Source organism: Aphelocoma coerulescens, chromosome 3, assembly GCF_041296385.1.
Source record: "Aphelocoma coerulescens isolate FSJ_1873_10779 chromosome 3, UR_Acoe_1.0, whole genome shotgun sequence".
NCBI classification, from domain to species: Eukaryota; Metazoa; Chordata; class Aves; order Passeriformes; family Corvidae; genus Aphelocoma; species Aphelocoma coerulescens.
In genome coordinates, this window is record NC_091016.1 from 101,038,738 (window position 1) to 101,054,785 (window position 16,048).

General features: G+C 39.5%; 1 protein-coding gene across 3 annotated transcripts in view; it reads right to left on the reverse strand.

The window, feature by feature from the left end:
- MLIP (muscular LMNA interacting protein) overlaps window positions 1-16,048 on the reverse strand; it is a 131,505-nt gene that overhangs the window by 89,290 nt on the left and 26,167 nt on the right. Inside the window, exon 1 of one of the 3 annotated variants that reach the window (XM_069011422.1) lies at window positions 14,578-14,871. The exons of the other annotated variants lie outside the window; for them this stretch is intronic. Coding sequence (XP_068867523.1) covers window positions 14,578-14,640 — 63 coding nt within the window. The 5' untranslated portion in view covers window positions 14,641-14,871. Of the gene's footprint in view, window positions 1-14,577; window positions 14,872-16,048 lie in introns of those variants that run through there. 3 annotated transcript variants of the gene reach the window in all.

Sequence of the window (16,048 nt, forward strand, 5' to 3'; positions counted from 1 at the left end):
TTGAGCACTTTTAAATCAACTCTACAGAAAAAAAAAAAAAGTGAAAAATCCAAATAAACACAAGAATCACAAACATTTTTTGCACTAAGTCCCATTCTACTTTTGTACTTCATCCCATTCTACTCCAGAGAGCAACAAATTACTGTTATCTTCCAGTACAATCACTGTAAATTTGTTATTTCAAAACTGGGTAGAAAGCGACACAGACACACATGTACCCCTAACAAGAATATTAAAATGCTGCTAGAACCATGAAATAGTTACAAGAGTTTTCAATACAATCCTTTTAAAAAAGAGTCTTGTGTGTGTTTGGGGGGGTTTCCCCAAATTTTACCTGTGTTTATTGCAGCCGAGCCTGTATAGAGAGCCCATAATAACAGACAGGAATAGGGACTATTTCAGTATGCAAGCCAGCTGGCTTGGATAAACCTGTGTTCTGTGGTGGTAAGCTTTAAAAAGAATATTTGAAGTTTTAGAGTTTTAGGCCTTGTTGCTGTTTTTTTTTCAATCAAAACAGAATGGTATATAATCAAAATTGGCTGCGTTTTAGAAAGGGAGCCACATGAAGCTGAGCACTAGCAATTAACAGTGTAAGTGCTTTTCCTAAAGGGAAATACAGTCAGTGCTTACATTCATCTCAGTATTAGCAGCCAGACACGCAATGCTTACAATAATTATTTTCATGGAGTTATCAAATTTTTCAACTGCAAACTCCGGTCCCTATGGACAGTAGATCACAGAAGCAATCCAAACAAAACCAGTGGAGGAGTGCTGCTAATGAAGTGTGTGCATAGATCCACACAAAGTAGTGGCCCTAAGTATTTATCAGAGAGAAACAGGTGGGCAAGTATATGCCAAAAAGTAAATAATATATCAGAAATTAAAGATTAATAGCAGCCAGTCTGTTGTTCCTGTAAATGACAGAAGACAGCCAAAATGAAAACAAAGGAACCAAAATACAACCTTGTAAGATCCCACAAACAACCAGGGCAATTGCACAGTCCAATTTATGTTATCTGATATTACTTCAGGTTTCCTGATGCTGAAAAAATCCAAGGTTATCTCTAGACTTTAATAAAGAGCCAACCATGGGACTGAAGAGCACTGCAAAGCTGTGAAAGGACAATTCTTGTTATAATGCCCAAAGCTCCTGCCAGGCTGGAGCACAGCTGCTGCCTCACATGCCCGGAGTGCCACAAATCCTGTAAACACTTCAGAAAATACAGGAGAACAAGAGGTCAACCAAAAATGTGACACATTGCCTAGTGCTGTCGAGTGAGAAGGCAACCATGCCACTGAAAGAGTAGCAGCAAAGGAGGATTGTCTGCAATGCTGGAGAGGTATTAACCATAGAAATAATAATAGCAAAATGAATCAAGCAAAGAGCTGAAGCATTCTCACTTGAAGATATGATGCAAAGTATCACTCCCAGCTTTCTGAGTAGAAATATATCTTCTAGTTATACAGCAGTCCCAGTATATAAAAGTCTTCTCTATACCTATCTACATCTATTTCTATAGATCAACACAAAAACAATTGGTTAAGACTGAGTTACAAGTGCAGTCACGTGCTTTATATAAAGTGCCAGAAGGAAAGGAGGGAAATCTTGTTTATGGTTCAGCTAGGCTTGGGTATGGAAATCAATGGCAAAACCTGTTTGTACAGAAGGAAAAGAGTTTTCCCTACTATCAGCATCAACCCACGTGGAAAGATGTGCTGATGGAGCCACCAAGAAAAATGCAACAGCAACAAGGTTTTAGTCTCCTTACTGAAATCCCTCATCCTGCAGTATGTGAAAAAGCACAACTAAACTTTTTCATGGAAGAGGCTTATACGTGCCTAGTGGGGAATTAACAGATGTTGGGAGAGTCACTTAACCAGTGTGAAAGGTTGTTATAAATACATTAGCAGAGGGAGTTTCCACTGTTAAGCCATACTTACAAGTTATTTACAGGTGTTCTCTCAAGTGCTCTGGGAATTCTACATAATAATTTACCAAAAGTGTGAGGAAACTTAATATTAGGTACAAATGATGGAATTATTACATTGACCAATAAAATACAGCTAGCCACACATCAATTATTAAAAGGATAAGGTTGCTGAAGATTCAGCCCAACATATCCCCTATTTTTCATTCTCTATCTCTATTCCCATGTTTCTTGAACTTTTTAAATTCATACATATCTATTTTTCACTCCCACCATCTTGTAGCCTTTCTTTACTTCATTTTTCAAAGTAATTACCTTTTTTTCCTTTTCTTTCATTTCTCCCATTTCAGACTCCTATTACTTTTTCTCCACCTTCTTTTAATAACTTTTAGGACTCCCTGCCTCTCCTGTCTTAGCATCAGCTTTCTCCTCAAGTCTTGTCTAATGTGTGTATTACAACCATGTCTATGGTGTGCAGTACTAAAAAGGTTTGTGGTGCAAACCACATCTTGTCACAGCACCACTGAGCTGCCCCAAAGAGCCCCCCAGATTCACTCCACTTTTTCACTTCACCAGTACTTTTCCCTGCAGCATTGATTTTACTGACATATGCAGCAAAGAGTAAAATGATTTTACTAAGACCCATTGCTTCAGGAAACAACAAAGGGCTGAAGCTCCCCACCAAAACCAATTCAGTAATTCAAAGCAGCACTTGTACCTCAAAAGTTCTCCTAGGTTCAACTTTTCAGCCTCTCTTCCTCCTCCATTCAGTGTTCATCCCTTTTCTGCATCTGTAAATCCACATGTGCCTAAATATGGGGATAAAAAGTTCTTAGGTACCTATGCTACCACTATTGCTTATCCAAAGGTGCTACTGCCTTGGCTGAGCTCAACATCCAGCTGCTCCTCTCACACCCAAAGCCAGACTGGGATTTATTACTCAGGTATCACAGACCCACATCTCTGATAGGCAGCACGCAATGCTCGGGACAAGCGGAGACGCCACATTATGAAAGCAGGCACCAGAGGCGTTTCTGACAGTGGAGTGTTGCTGTTCAGCTGGAGGAAGACAGACAGGGATGACACATCACAATAACAGGCCAAAATGAGAATTTAAGAGATGACAACATAACAAAACAAATTTGAAAAGTAACTGACTGGTGCAAATAAACTTCACTGAGATAGAATTCATTGTTCTGTGTCTATTTTTAAAAAGTGCCTTTCAATTTCTTTGTGGGTTAATAGCTCCAAACACCCTCAGTACTTGCCATTCCACATAATACCTAGCCAGTCACTTCAGTGAAATTCTAAATAACTGATTTCAACACACAGCTAATAGATATAAATGTACTTTCTGATGATTTTTCTGTCAGATATGTTCATTCATCTGAAAACATTTTAAACTTATTATATAATTATGGTTTTAAAACTTCATTACAACTGCTTTAAAACATACTTCATTTTCCAGCACAAAAACATACATAAATTGTAAATTATGGCAATAACTTTCTGTTTATGAAATCTACATAATTTAAATTACACACATTTAGGTAGGGAACTATTTATTGAATTGAAAAATATAACAGCTTGGGATGTTTATTTTGGGATGTTTATTAGATGGGAAAAAATAAGTTGTTCACAGTCTTCTGAATATTGCTTCAAGATCACTTGAAGCAATATTCAGAAGCACTTCATGCTTTTTCCAAATATTCAATATAGCAGCTTAAAACAAACATCTGAACTTGAAAGACACTTACAAAGAATTCATATGAAGAATTTAGTATACAATAGCATGTGCAGTGTGTTCAGCAGATGAGTAGTCATTGGTTACTCCTAAACTTGAGCTAAAAGGCCCTGATGTAGATGATTTGTGGGTGAAATTGCAACACATCATACATCAAAATTACAACATTAGTAATGCTAATGATGATGCAAATATTATTAATATTTATGCAATGAGTTAGATTCTCCACTGGTTACCAAAACAATCATTTGGAATCCAAATATTATCTGATTCCTTTTAAGTTCACTAAGCTGGAGTACTAAAATCCCTCACAATTTCCTCCACTTCTCAGATAAAAAAAAGAATATTTGGCTAGGATACTTCCCAGAATGGCCTGATTCTCTCAGAAGCAGGCACAGTCACACTCCGAACAAGTCCGGGTCTCTTCTTTTGAGAGCAAAAGCTGGTGCACTGAACTCAGAAACATCCAATAACGCTAAAAATACCTTTGTATTCTGCATCAAAAGTGAAAGCTGGTTTTATAAAACAGCTTATCAACTCTCTTCAGGCTTTATGCTGCAAATTCTTTCCCATACCTGCATGTCCCACACCTGCAAATACAAAACCACTGTTCTTCATTGTTTGGCATCTGTTGTACTGTAAGGCAGCGTTTCACACAGATCATCACTTTACGTATAATTTAGTCTGTTTGCAAGTAGTTACATGTAAGTAACTACAGATTTACTGGAAAATCATCATCTGCTCACTCAGGCATTGATTGAAAGTGGCTATCTGCTTCTGAAGGGACCTAAATATATTTTATGTCAGTGACTAGACATACAAATCATTTATATGCAATTATATAAAAAATAGATAAATTCTTGGCTACACGTGTAAACTCCTGGATATCCATTTAGAATTGTGCCCTCTCACAGACATCAAAAATAGGGTAGCTAAAATACAAGACAGTCTCTGTACTTGTAAAGGAAGACAAACAACTATCAAACCAAATCACTGCCACCCGGAGATAGCTCAGTGAGATAACTACTGTAACTATTTGTGCTTTATGCAAAAGCCTTTATTTCAAATATAATTCCACTATTGGAACAAATTGTTCTTGTTTAAGGAGTCTGAAAGAAGGCAACTTTATCCTGCATCATTAATGAAAGAACATCTAAACCTGTAAGATTTTGTAAGAGAAATAGTAATAAAAACAGAACACAAAAACATTAATTAGAAATTTCTAATATACAATTTCATAGACAAATAATGTTTTACAAGATATCTACAATACACAACAAACATAACAGCATATAAGTAATTCTGTTCTTAATAGAGCTTCCTATCAAGAAACTCCAATATAGAAACAGCAAAGAGATTCCTTCAGAATACTGGGGTCAACACTTCAAATAAGTCCTGAATTTTAAGGAATATGTAATATTGCTACACCAGAGTATATTCTGAAAATCTAAATCAGCACATGTCAAAGCACATCCTAATTCTGCAATGCCCGGTCTCACACCCCTCCCAAGCCTTGCACTGCCCAGAGCATCATGACAATTATTTCCATCCTTTTACCTGACACTTATATCTGCAGTACTTGAGCATTTCACAGAGGCAGTGCTCCTAGAACTCAAGTGGTCTGATCATTTCTACTTCTTAAAAATTACTAATATCTAAAATTTAGCTGGTTTCAAGAAACTGGTTTAACTTGTCCCTAGTAATTTTGAGAGTGTTACACACACACACCTTGCTGCCAGGGGGTAATTTCTGAGAGCACTTTGCAGTATGCAGAACCATTTTCTGGACTCATCCCTTTGACTGCCATTATGTGGAAGGGTGAAAATACCAGCTTTCCCTTTCTTTGGACAACTCAACCATTTGACTTGGATTTTCTGCATATGTCAAGAAGCATATGTTCTTAAAAAATGCAAAAAATATTCAGTTGGAAACAGAAGGATGAAATATTGGGGTTTATTTTACCATATTTTACTTATAAGACCACTGGGGGTAAATATTCTTTTTTTCAGGTCACATTGTATCCTCATGTAGTTGACCATGGTGATTCCTAAGAAAAATCACCATTGGAGAACAAAGAAATAGCCTGTAATCCTGTTATTGACACTTTTATCATAACACTTATTAATAAAACAAAGCAAATGAAACAAAGTGAAAATTAAATTTGCTCTGATAATTGTATTTCCCAAACTTTAAAGTGCACTGGAGCCCCTAAAAATCCCAGGCAATCCAGCACAATGCAGCACTGTGTCACCCCAAGTCATGGGCCCACAGCCCTGACTTCTAAGCCTTAGAAACTGGGGAGAAACTGAAAGTCATTACAGGAATCATTTATCATTATAATCCTTCAGCACATACAGTTTCTTTCTCAGAAAAAGTGTAAACTAGAATATATTGTTATTAAAAATAAAATGAAATTTAAAAAATAAAACCTTTCTTGTCAAGATTTAGCTACTTCTCTGCTGACAAAAAAAAACAGTGACATTTTCTTTGGATTTTTTTTTCAATATGTAAATATCAGTGTCAATTCACCTAAAAGATAGTAAATAAGATTTTTATAAGGAAAGCTGCTGCATTTTTAACTGAGATCTGTTCCATCACATTAGTGACAACATTATCTATTAAAGAAAAGCAGAGAGAAAGACAAATCATGTCCCCTCCTCTGCTAGAATTCAAATACAGATACTTTACATTTTGCTTTTGTTGTCTCAGGCTGAAAGAGCTGAGTTTTGGCTCAGGAGCTTGGCTAAGAATTACTCTTTGCCTGATTATCACTTATCTCAGTTGATGTTTCGGGTTTGATCTGGATATATTTCAAAGTGCATTTACTAAAGAAGAATATTAAACCACTTAGTTCTTGCTTGAGGCTGAAAAATCTAATGATTTTTTCAAGTATTCTTGTTATATAAAATCACCACCAACAGCTGCATTTTTAAGAAGCAGTAAAATGGTGATAAATGTACTGTCAGTAACATTTTATGAGATGCATGGAATTCCTATGAAAACAATTTTAAATCTATTCAACAGGGGAAAAAAATTTTATGGCTCTTCCCTGAATCTTCAATTTTAAATGGTTAAAGAAAATGTTGTCGGTTCATTTCACATCATTTAAAAACATAATATTTAAAAAACACTATAATTTTCCCATGTTTGATTTCCAAATGTTCTTCAAGATCAAGAAACATGATACAGCAAAGAAAGAATGGCAGTGATTTAATTTCTCTCTCATAGAGAAAAATGTGAAATTGCTTTGGGGATTTCTGTCAGTTCTGGGGTATGAATACATCCATTTGCGTACAATTCAAGATACAGAAAGCTTCAACCAGTTACTTTCTACTTTTCAGAATTCTGAACAAATTAAAAGTGGTTGAGCAAAATTAATTCCTCCCCTAAGTTCAGCCAATCCGCTTTTTTTCCTTTTTTCTCAAGAATGGATCTTTGTTACCAGGAAGGTATTAATATAGTAAAATTGCCATCAGAAATATTTTGCAATATGTACTACAAGTCACCATCAGTCCTTTAAAAAAAGGTAACCATTAAGTCTCAACAGTGCAGCATTAAATGCAGAAAGGTTTCCTGCATGACCTTCCTGTTCAATCAAGAGTTGAAGCACTGCTCCCTTAATACACAGAACTTAGGGGTGAGGGTAGTGCTTTCCTCTAAAGGAGAAGCAACAGGAAGGAAACCTTTTAGATGGTCCTAGAAATTAAGGACCACCAGGCATTGCTCCATTTTCCATCCTGTTAGGAAGTGGCAGGTACTCACCAGTGCCTCATCATTTGTCTGCAGCACAAACTCATTCCACACACAGTTTGTGCTTCTTCAGCCTGCCTTTGCTACCATCAGTGCAGCAGACTATATTCTTAAAAAGTGAAATATAGGCTACCCTACTCCCGCTTCTCCTCATCCAGTGGAATCTTCTTCTCAAGGAGAGATGAAAATAAGCAACCATCACTTGAGGGAGGCTTGATGCCTCACTAGATGTGACTGGAGAAGCAGGCCATACTGAGGTAGGGCAGCACTTTTCTGGGACAAACATCCTTGTTCTGGTTTCTGGAGATAAGCACAACACAGCACAGCATAAGTGCAGGAACGAGGTCTAGAAGCAGGCATGGGCTGCCAACAAATGGCTGCCAACAAGACCACCAAAGACCCCCAATGTCCTCCAACCCATCTCCAGAAGGGTCCAGAAGAATGAATTGCATATGACAACTAATTTGCATAGAAGGTGAGAAACTTAGCTCCAGAACAGGCAAAAATTATCAATAAAAATGCACACTCACAAAACCCAGGCACACACATGATCCAGGAGCCTGGACACCCCATCAGCAGTCCTGAAAATTTCCCAGAGTGGATAGTCCAGAAATACCCTGGTTGTTCCAGTGCTGCCCTATACTTCTAATGAAGGAGCTTTTCCGAGTGTGCATTCTGAATTTCAGTGTGAGCAGCAGCAGTGGACAGTGAACCTCTTCACAAGTATCACCCATAACTCACACATTCCTGAGGAATATCTTTGGAAAAAATAGGTTTTTTTCTAAACAGGCTCCATAGCCAAACTTATTTCTGGAAGTGGTCTCTCACTCATTATAACTCTCAAGTTACACCTGGGTATCATCCAGGCAAGTATCAAACCAATAGCATACCACAGAACAATCTTTCAATTTAACTGAACTCTAGAAAGTTCCATTCCTAGAACTATGTCCCAGAACTGCTTTAGTTCATTAACGGGCTGTCTCTCCATACTAACACTCTTCTTCTTGATGCCTCACCCAGAATTCAATCAACTGAATTGCCCTGCATGACTTTGTGGCAGCAATTGATCCAACTGTTACAGGGGCTCTCTTTCCTCACCCCAAAACATTAAAATATGCAATTGCTACTTGTTCATGAAAAGCCTCTTTTACCACAACATCCGAGACCCTACAGGAATCTGCTGCACTTCTCTTCTGAACACCCATGTGAGATTGTACAGTAATGTTTCGCATAACCTCCAACCAAAAATGCACTGATGACACCTCTCCAAGATAACTCTTTTCCCACTGCTGCAACCAAAGCCTACCTCAAATGTTCCAGCAGTGCCTCTGTAAGACTGGCGTTAGCATAAAAAAAGGCAGCTCTTGCCTCGTTACACTTATGTTCAGTGACAGGATTAGAAAGAAGGGCAGACCAGGATTCAGTGCTTCCCATTTTCTTTTGTCCTGTTTAACGTCACATCAACAGTGCTAAAAATACGCTGCTACGTGCAGGCTCCAAGTTTATTCCCTCCTCCTCCTTCTGGGTGATTGCTTGCTGAAGTAATCCATGCATCCACACAGTTAGGCAGGAATGCAACTCTAGGTATGCAAGAGGAAATGGTGATCTTCTGGCCGGAGCTCTGCCTTGGTCACTTTCCTACACCTGTACAGCAAGATGCAATTGCCTCCATGTTAGGATCTTACCAGTTTCTTGATGTGGCAACTACAAAGCCTCAGTCCTGATCTACAAAGCTCTGGGTTATTTGAAAGTGGAAGCAATCCTTTTTGCCAAAGCTGCTGTAATGTGGGACAAAGTAGCACAAAATGCCTTAAGTGTGTCAACTCACCCACCTGAACTCAGCTACATGACAAAATCTCCCAGAGGAGATCATACACACCTTCCACAGCAAGAACTAAAACTTTTCTTTTAGATACATAGGAATCATTTAAATATGTACACATATAAAACCTTCTCTGACTCTAGACTTCTGTGTTTATTTAATTTCATATGCCATGAGATGAGCATGTACTCAAACTTCAGCACCAAATTATCAAATTGAGGAAAGGATTCAGGCAGGCAATGTATTTTTAGGAGTTTCTTTTGTGGGTAGGTGTGTTCTTACAGCAGACAGAAGAAAAGCCAAGGTGCAAAGTAAACCAGTGAGGAAAGCAGACTTAAACAAAAACTCACTTCACCTCTCACCTTTACCGTCTCACCTGAATGTAAATTGGCAGTCTAGCAGTCACCTAGCCTGTCCTTTGTTAGGTGGGAGAACTGGCAGAGGAGGAGGGGTTTGTGTGCATGTGCCATCGGCTTGCTCAGAGCATGTAACCTGCTGAAGCACCGGTACATTCTGCACTCCGGGCTGTATCACTGTTCTTCTCCCCCTCGGAATCCCTGCCACCCTCACAAACTGTGATCATCACCTCCTCTCTCCAGGAGAAAGATGTGACCTCAGTAGTGCTGTTCCGTGCTCCTGCACCACCGTCCTGGCTAGACGTGTACGAGGGTAGAGACCCTGAGCTCTGCACGGACACCAGATACCTGATACAAGAGGAACGTACAGACCTGCCCCTCTCACAGACTCCAATTCGAGCTGCTTCCCGAGAGCAGCAACCGTGTCCCTCCCACCTCGACCTTTCCAGGCTCGCTCCCCCCACCAGGAGCAGTGGCTCGGGGGCTGGTGTGTCACACAGGAACAAGCTGGGTTCGTCTCCAAGGCCACGAGCAGACGCAGCTATTCTGCTGTTACTCAGCCACGGAGATTGCTGCTGCTGCCAAAGATGATCCCATTGTCCAGGCGTTTGACTGCCTGTATCTGCACAAAGAAACATTCGCTCTTCCCTCGGCTCCTCTTCCCTCCCTGTGGCGATCCACTGAGGCTTTACCACACCTCTCTGGCTGCAGCCACCACCAGGCAGCCAGCAGGACCTGCCTGGTGCATGCCCAGAGGGAGCATGTCAGAGCACTGGCCACGGGGTCCTGCTCCTGGCAAAGAAGCGACAGCCCAAGCCCAGAGGGAGTGCTGCCGTCTCTAGCTGTCTGACACCAGCCCTCACAGCACAAGAGCGAGGGTGACCCAGCAGAAGAAGTCTCCATGGAGGCATGGCTATAAGCCAGCGCTCCCTGCCCTGCCCACTCCCACCAGCCTCCACCCAGGTCTCTTATCTTCTGCTCTTCAAACAACCCTTCCCATCTCATGCTTGCTTCTCACCTGGCTTACATGTCGTTAAATCAACAACAAAACCTGCAAGCAGGACCTGCCATCACCTCACTAGTCACCATCCTCCATTCTGTCTGGGCTCCCTTAGGTGGCAAACTTCAGGAAACAGGCTGCCTTCTTCAAGGAACCTCTACTTCCCACACTTCCCATGGAGAAGACCTGATATTGACAGGACTCTTGATGTTGCTACTAGAGTACAAAGATTAATCATTGTTTTGCTTGGGTGGGCTTGATCTGAATTGCCTTGCTCTGTATAAGCTGTATCCACATACTGTTTGTGAAAACCAAATGCTAATTCTCTGAATGAAGTCCTGCAACCCTCTCGTTCAAAACCTAACCTTAATGCCACTTCAAAGAGTGCATGGAACTCGTTCTGATTCATATATCCATTTGGTTGATTTATATTCTCTACAGAACTGTTCTTTATTGCTACTCCATGTAAGAAGAAAGTAAAGAAAAACCCTAAAATGCAAACTATAGTACAAAGATTAAATGTTCCCTGTTAAACATACCAATGTAAATATTATCTTAAATGCAATAGTTTATGTGTTGTTTTTCATGGGGAGAGAATAGATCAACTAAGAAAGAGACAAGAGTGAAATATAATTAAAATAAATTCAAATAAGGCAATATGCATTGAGGTATGAGGACTTCTGAAAACAGACTATTTTGAGGTGAGTCATCATTTCAGTAGGGAAACTCTAGAATACTGTATCCTTCTGAGCTATCAAAGCTATGAAAAGGAAAATTATGTCCATCTACTTAGTCCAATCTATTTTATAGTGAGTCATTCTATTTTCCCTTCATAAAATGGGCCCTCCATTATCTTCCATTCCCAGAGTCAGCTCCACACAGACTCCCTTCAGGATTCTGGCTGCCAAAGAGTCTTCCTCCAGGAAGCAAGGACAAGAATTCTTTAACAATAAATTTCACAAATATTATGTGAGATAGCCTGAAGTGGTAGAGAATTTTATATTATTTATCTCATCCACAGTAAGCAGTAAGTGTAAAGGTACAGTACCACTTCATAAACCTGTCTGTGAGGTTGTCTTCTATGTTAGACTCTGAGCATGAACTGGTCTCTATTCGATTGACATGCTACAATCAGAATATTTTCAGAATGACATAGACTTTGTTCTTTTGAAAATAATTAGAAAATATTTGTAACAAGGCATACAAATCCAAGATTGGTCTCACACATACAAATACATATAGGTCACAAAACTACAACATTACAGAAATAACTGAGATACGCTGGGATAGCTCACATGGCAATAGTGCTGTGAGGCTCTTCAGAAAGGCAGAGAAAAGAAGACAATCTCTGTGTGAAGCAGCAGCTAGAATGTGGAGAATTTTTGCACAGGTTGAACAACAGGGCTGGGTGAGTGCTTGTGGGTCAGGACAGAGGAGAGGCCAGGGAGGGTGACATCACAGTGGGACTGGGCTATAGACAGCACAGAAGGGGTGAGGAAGTGGGCAGTGCTCCTCACAACAATTTCTTTAAACAACTCAGGGAAGTATCTGGACTTCACACTCTGTTTGGGGTTTTTCATGTGAGCCTTAAGCTTTTGTGACACCTGCAGAGAACAAAATGGCAAGGCACAGGCACTGCAGACAGTTTCTGCAGAGTGTCAAGGACTGCTTCTTTATTCAGGCACAGGATGGACCAAACAGTGTCATACACAGCTGGATCTGTTATTCATAAACAAGGGAAAAGTGGCTGGGGATGTTAAACTCAGTGGCAAGCTTGGCTGTAGTGACTGTGAAATAGTGAGGCCTAAGACCTTGCGGGGAGCTGAGGAAGACAAGTACCGAAACACACACCCTGGGCTTTAGGAACAGTGACTTCAGCCTATCCAGAAGCTGGTAAGTGGGATACTGTAGAAGGCAGCTTGGAAACACAGGGAGCTTGGGAAAGCCATCATGTCCTTGAAAACAGCCTCTTACACATGCCAGACTGTTCATGATTCAGGAATACAAGCAGACTTATCAGGACACCAGTGTGGCTAAACAGAGAGTTTGTAACTGAGCTGAAGTGCAAAAAGGTAGCACAGGAGGTGGAAGCAGAATATGAAACAGTTTATGTATGTGCTCTACTGAACTTAAATATGTGAACAGACACCAACAATAGCATGTACAAATAGTATCTGTACCACAGATTGACACTGCTACCATGCAGTCAGTTGACTTGACCTGCACGTAACAAAGAAAAAAGGGCAGAATCAATAAAAATCCAGGAGATACACAACTAGGGAAAAAATGTGGGGGCAAAGGGAAATCAATCTAGCAAACAAAAAGAAAGGCATTAAGACTAAACAGGCAGAGACAGTTTGAGGTGGGATGTAGAGGATGCTGGGGCTCAGCTGGAAGGGGTCAGGGAAAGGGCTGGGAGAACTGGTGTACAGCTGAGGCATTCCTCCACTGAACAGAGTGGTGAGAAACACACTGAGCCAAGGTGTCTGTATCCCCCTCACTGAACATCCACAGGAATGTGACCTGCCACTGCTAAGGGACACTCTCAGCTCAACGTGTTGGGAGGATCTAGTTTTGAAACTACTGAACAGTGTGTGACCTGACGTGGGTGTTAGCACGGCTCCCATCAGTGGGGTCCCTGTTTGCTCCAGTTTGCTATTCTTAAAATTAGTAAATGATGCACACAGAGAAGGTCATCAGCAGATCATTAGTGTTCCAAATGAAGCACTGTGCATTTTGGAAAAGCCTTACTTAAGGTTGGCTGGTCAATACTTTGTGCATGAGAGTATGGTCTGCAATTAGATAACCATACTGGCTGATTACATGGCCATATATTTTCTCTATGCATGAGCTGAAACAAAATTTCAAGGGTTTCCTTTGAAACCTTCCCTGAAGATTAAGTGGATTTTATACTTGTTTTTAATTTTGATGAGTTTTCCTCATATTTTATATATCAACCACAAATTGAAAATGAGGTCACTGTCTAAAAAATTAATTAATGAGAAAATGAACAATTAAAACAATAAATAGTATTTCCATTAGAACTTAATGCTGGAGCTTTAGCAATGCTCTTTCAGCTATTACTCTTTAGATAAACACTGCTTTTTTAAAGAAAAATACTGTAAGACCAGGTCATGACTTTCAGTTTCATTGCTTTCCCTATTTCCTACCCAAGGCACCTTGCCTTGCTGAAGTTGTATTTAAAGCTGTTAACTAACACACAAGCTTGCCAAAACTCACTTAACTGAGGCTAGTGGAGGCCAACATTGTGATTAAACAGGAGCAAAAGTTGGCCCACTACGAAACCAAATCAACGCAACACCACCATTTAAGTGCTAAGAAATTCAGTGCTAATTTCTTTCTTAGCAAGAGTGATGACCACTTTTCTTGACGGCTTTGCAAAGCCAAGAATAAACTGCCCTTTTTGTGATATCAGGAAAAAAAACCTCATTAACACAAGGCAAATTATAAATTGCACTGCAAGCCTCAGCTAATTAGGAATAAGCTAATTGTTTTGACTGTTTTCACGTTCTCCTAATAATTTGTTTTGGTGACACCTCTTTTCAGTAAGTTTCAGACTCACTCCAGACACAAAAAATTTCTTCTGCCATTTACTGATCTAAAGTTATGGAACATAATGTGCAAAGATACGAAATCGTCCCTTAAGAAAAATACAAGAAACCCACAGATATTAGCTATTAGTTTGGGTTACAATAACAAATCAAAGTTTAACTAGATTTCAGTTTTTGCATTTCACATGCACACAAAATGCATTCACAAATTTCCATAATTTCCACAGAAATGTACTGTCATAATTAATTTATAATTAATTTAACATACACGAATAAAGTTTTAATCTTCAAGTGGTTAAAGGAAGCCAGGAAATACTCCTATAAAGTACAATAGATTATTTCCTTTTCCTGCTTATAATTACAATAAAAAAAATTTTAAATACAACATTTCTCAACATAGCTTACCATTTGCTTTTCCTCCAAAGGTTCTCTTCCTGAGGCTTTGCTTTCATGTTTTCCTAACTCCATTTCCCAGGGGAATAAAAATCAGCTAATATCCTGAGCAGAAATGATTCAACCTGACTACATGTTAGATATCCCTGCACTTTTGGAGTCAGGACAGAAAAGTATCAGGAGCGCTGCGGTGATTTCTGGTCAGCATGTGTTTCCATTTATAGCCATCGAAAATCCACAAATAGAAGTGTGGAGAGAAGAGAGACAGCTGCCTCTGATAACAATAAACATTGGTTTGGTATCACAGCAAATTGTTCAGGATGGATTTTGGTTACCAGCCCCATTCATTCTCTCCTTGTTCCCCTCTATCCCTAAAGCTCATACTGAAAAATCCTGTTGAGCTTTTGAGGGCGTACCCTTCCTTCTCAGACCAGGGTAAAAGAGCACAGGAGGCTCCTGTTCTGCTAATTTCTTTATTTCATAGTCTCATAGCTTTCTTGAAGGCAGAGTTCAAGGGGGTTACATGCTAAAGCCAAGCAGCAACAGCAAACAGCAGGCAAAACCAGCTTCTTCTTCTAATTCTAGTTTCTTCTATATTCTCTATATTTTTTCTTACAGAAGTGTGGATTATATTTGTTAACTGACCAATAAGATTAACACACAATTCTAGTTTTCTTTTTCTTAACTTATCCTCGTCTAATTCTAACAGTTGTAAGTCTTACACAAGTGTTACACATGTATTACACAGATTTGCATATACAGTTTCTATCAGTTCTTGTTGTTTATGTGAACACTCCATCTAAAATATGTGAACAGTATCATTCTATCTATATTTTGTCTAAAGTAAAGAATTCTGTGAAAAGGTACCACTGCTGCATCAAGAACTGTGTTTAAGGTCTCTGCTACAGCTTTTTAATGTTTAAGGCACTTAGCACATATTTCTACTAAAAGTTAAAAATCTGTATTTCTATTTCACTTCGGTGTGGCTTCATGTATCTCAGCTTGTCCAAAGGTTTTAATTCAACCCCCGTGCTTTAGCTTTCCTCTGAGCCTGAGTCCAGGTTAGCTTTCACTCCAAGAAAGTCCATGAAAATTAATAGCTACGTCTCAGTAGCACTAACTTGGGTTCACAGAGATTATTAAGCAAATAAAATGGCAAATATAATTCACTGGCACCACATGTTGCTATGTAGAGATGAAAGTGTACAGAAAAATACTTTAAAACAGCACTTTACCATAACTATTGGTCTTTCCCTGTTGAGTCTTTGGAACTGAGCTATCCCCCTATTCCCTCATGCAGAGTGTACTCTCCTTTCCTAGTATGATAATACGACATCTTGCACTTCTGAAATGCAGAAAGAGTTGCTAAACTTCCAGCAGGCACTGTGAAGAAATGACCAGTGAACAACTAAAATGGAGCTGACAGCCATATGAGGGTGGTTGTGGAGTCTGTTAGTTGACTGCTGAAGAATAACCTGGCTCT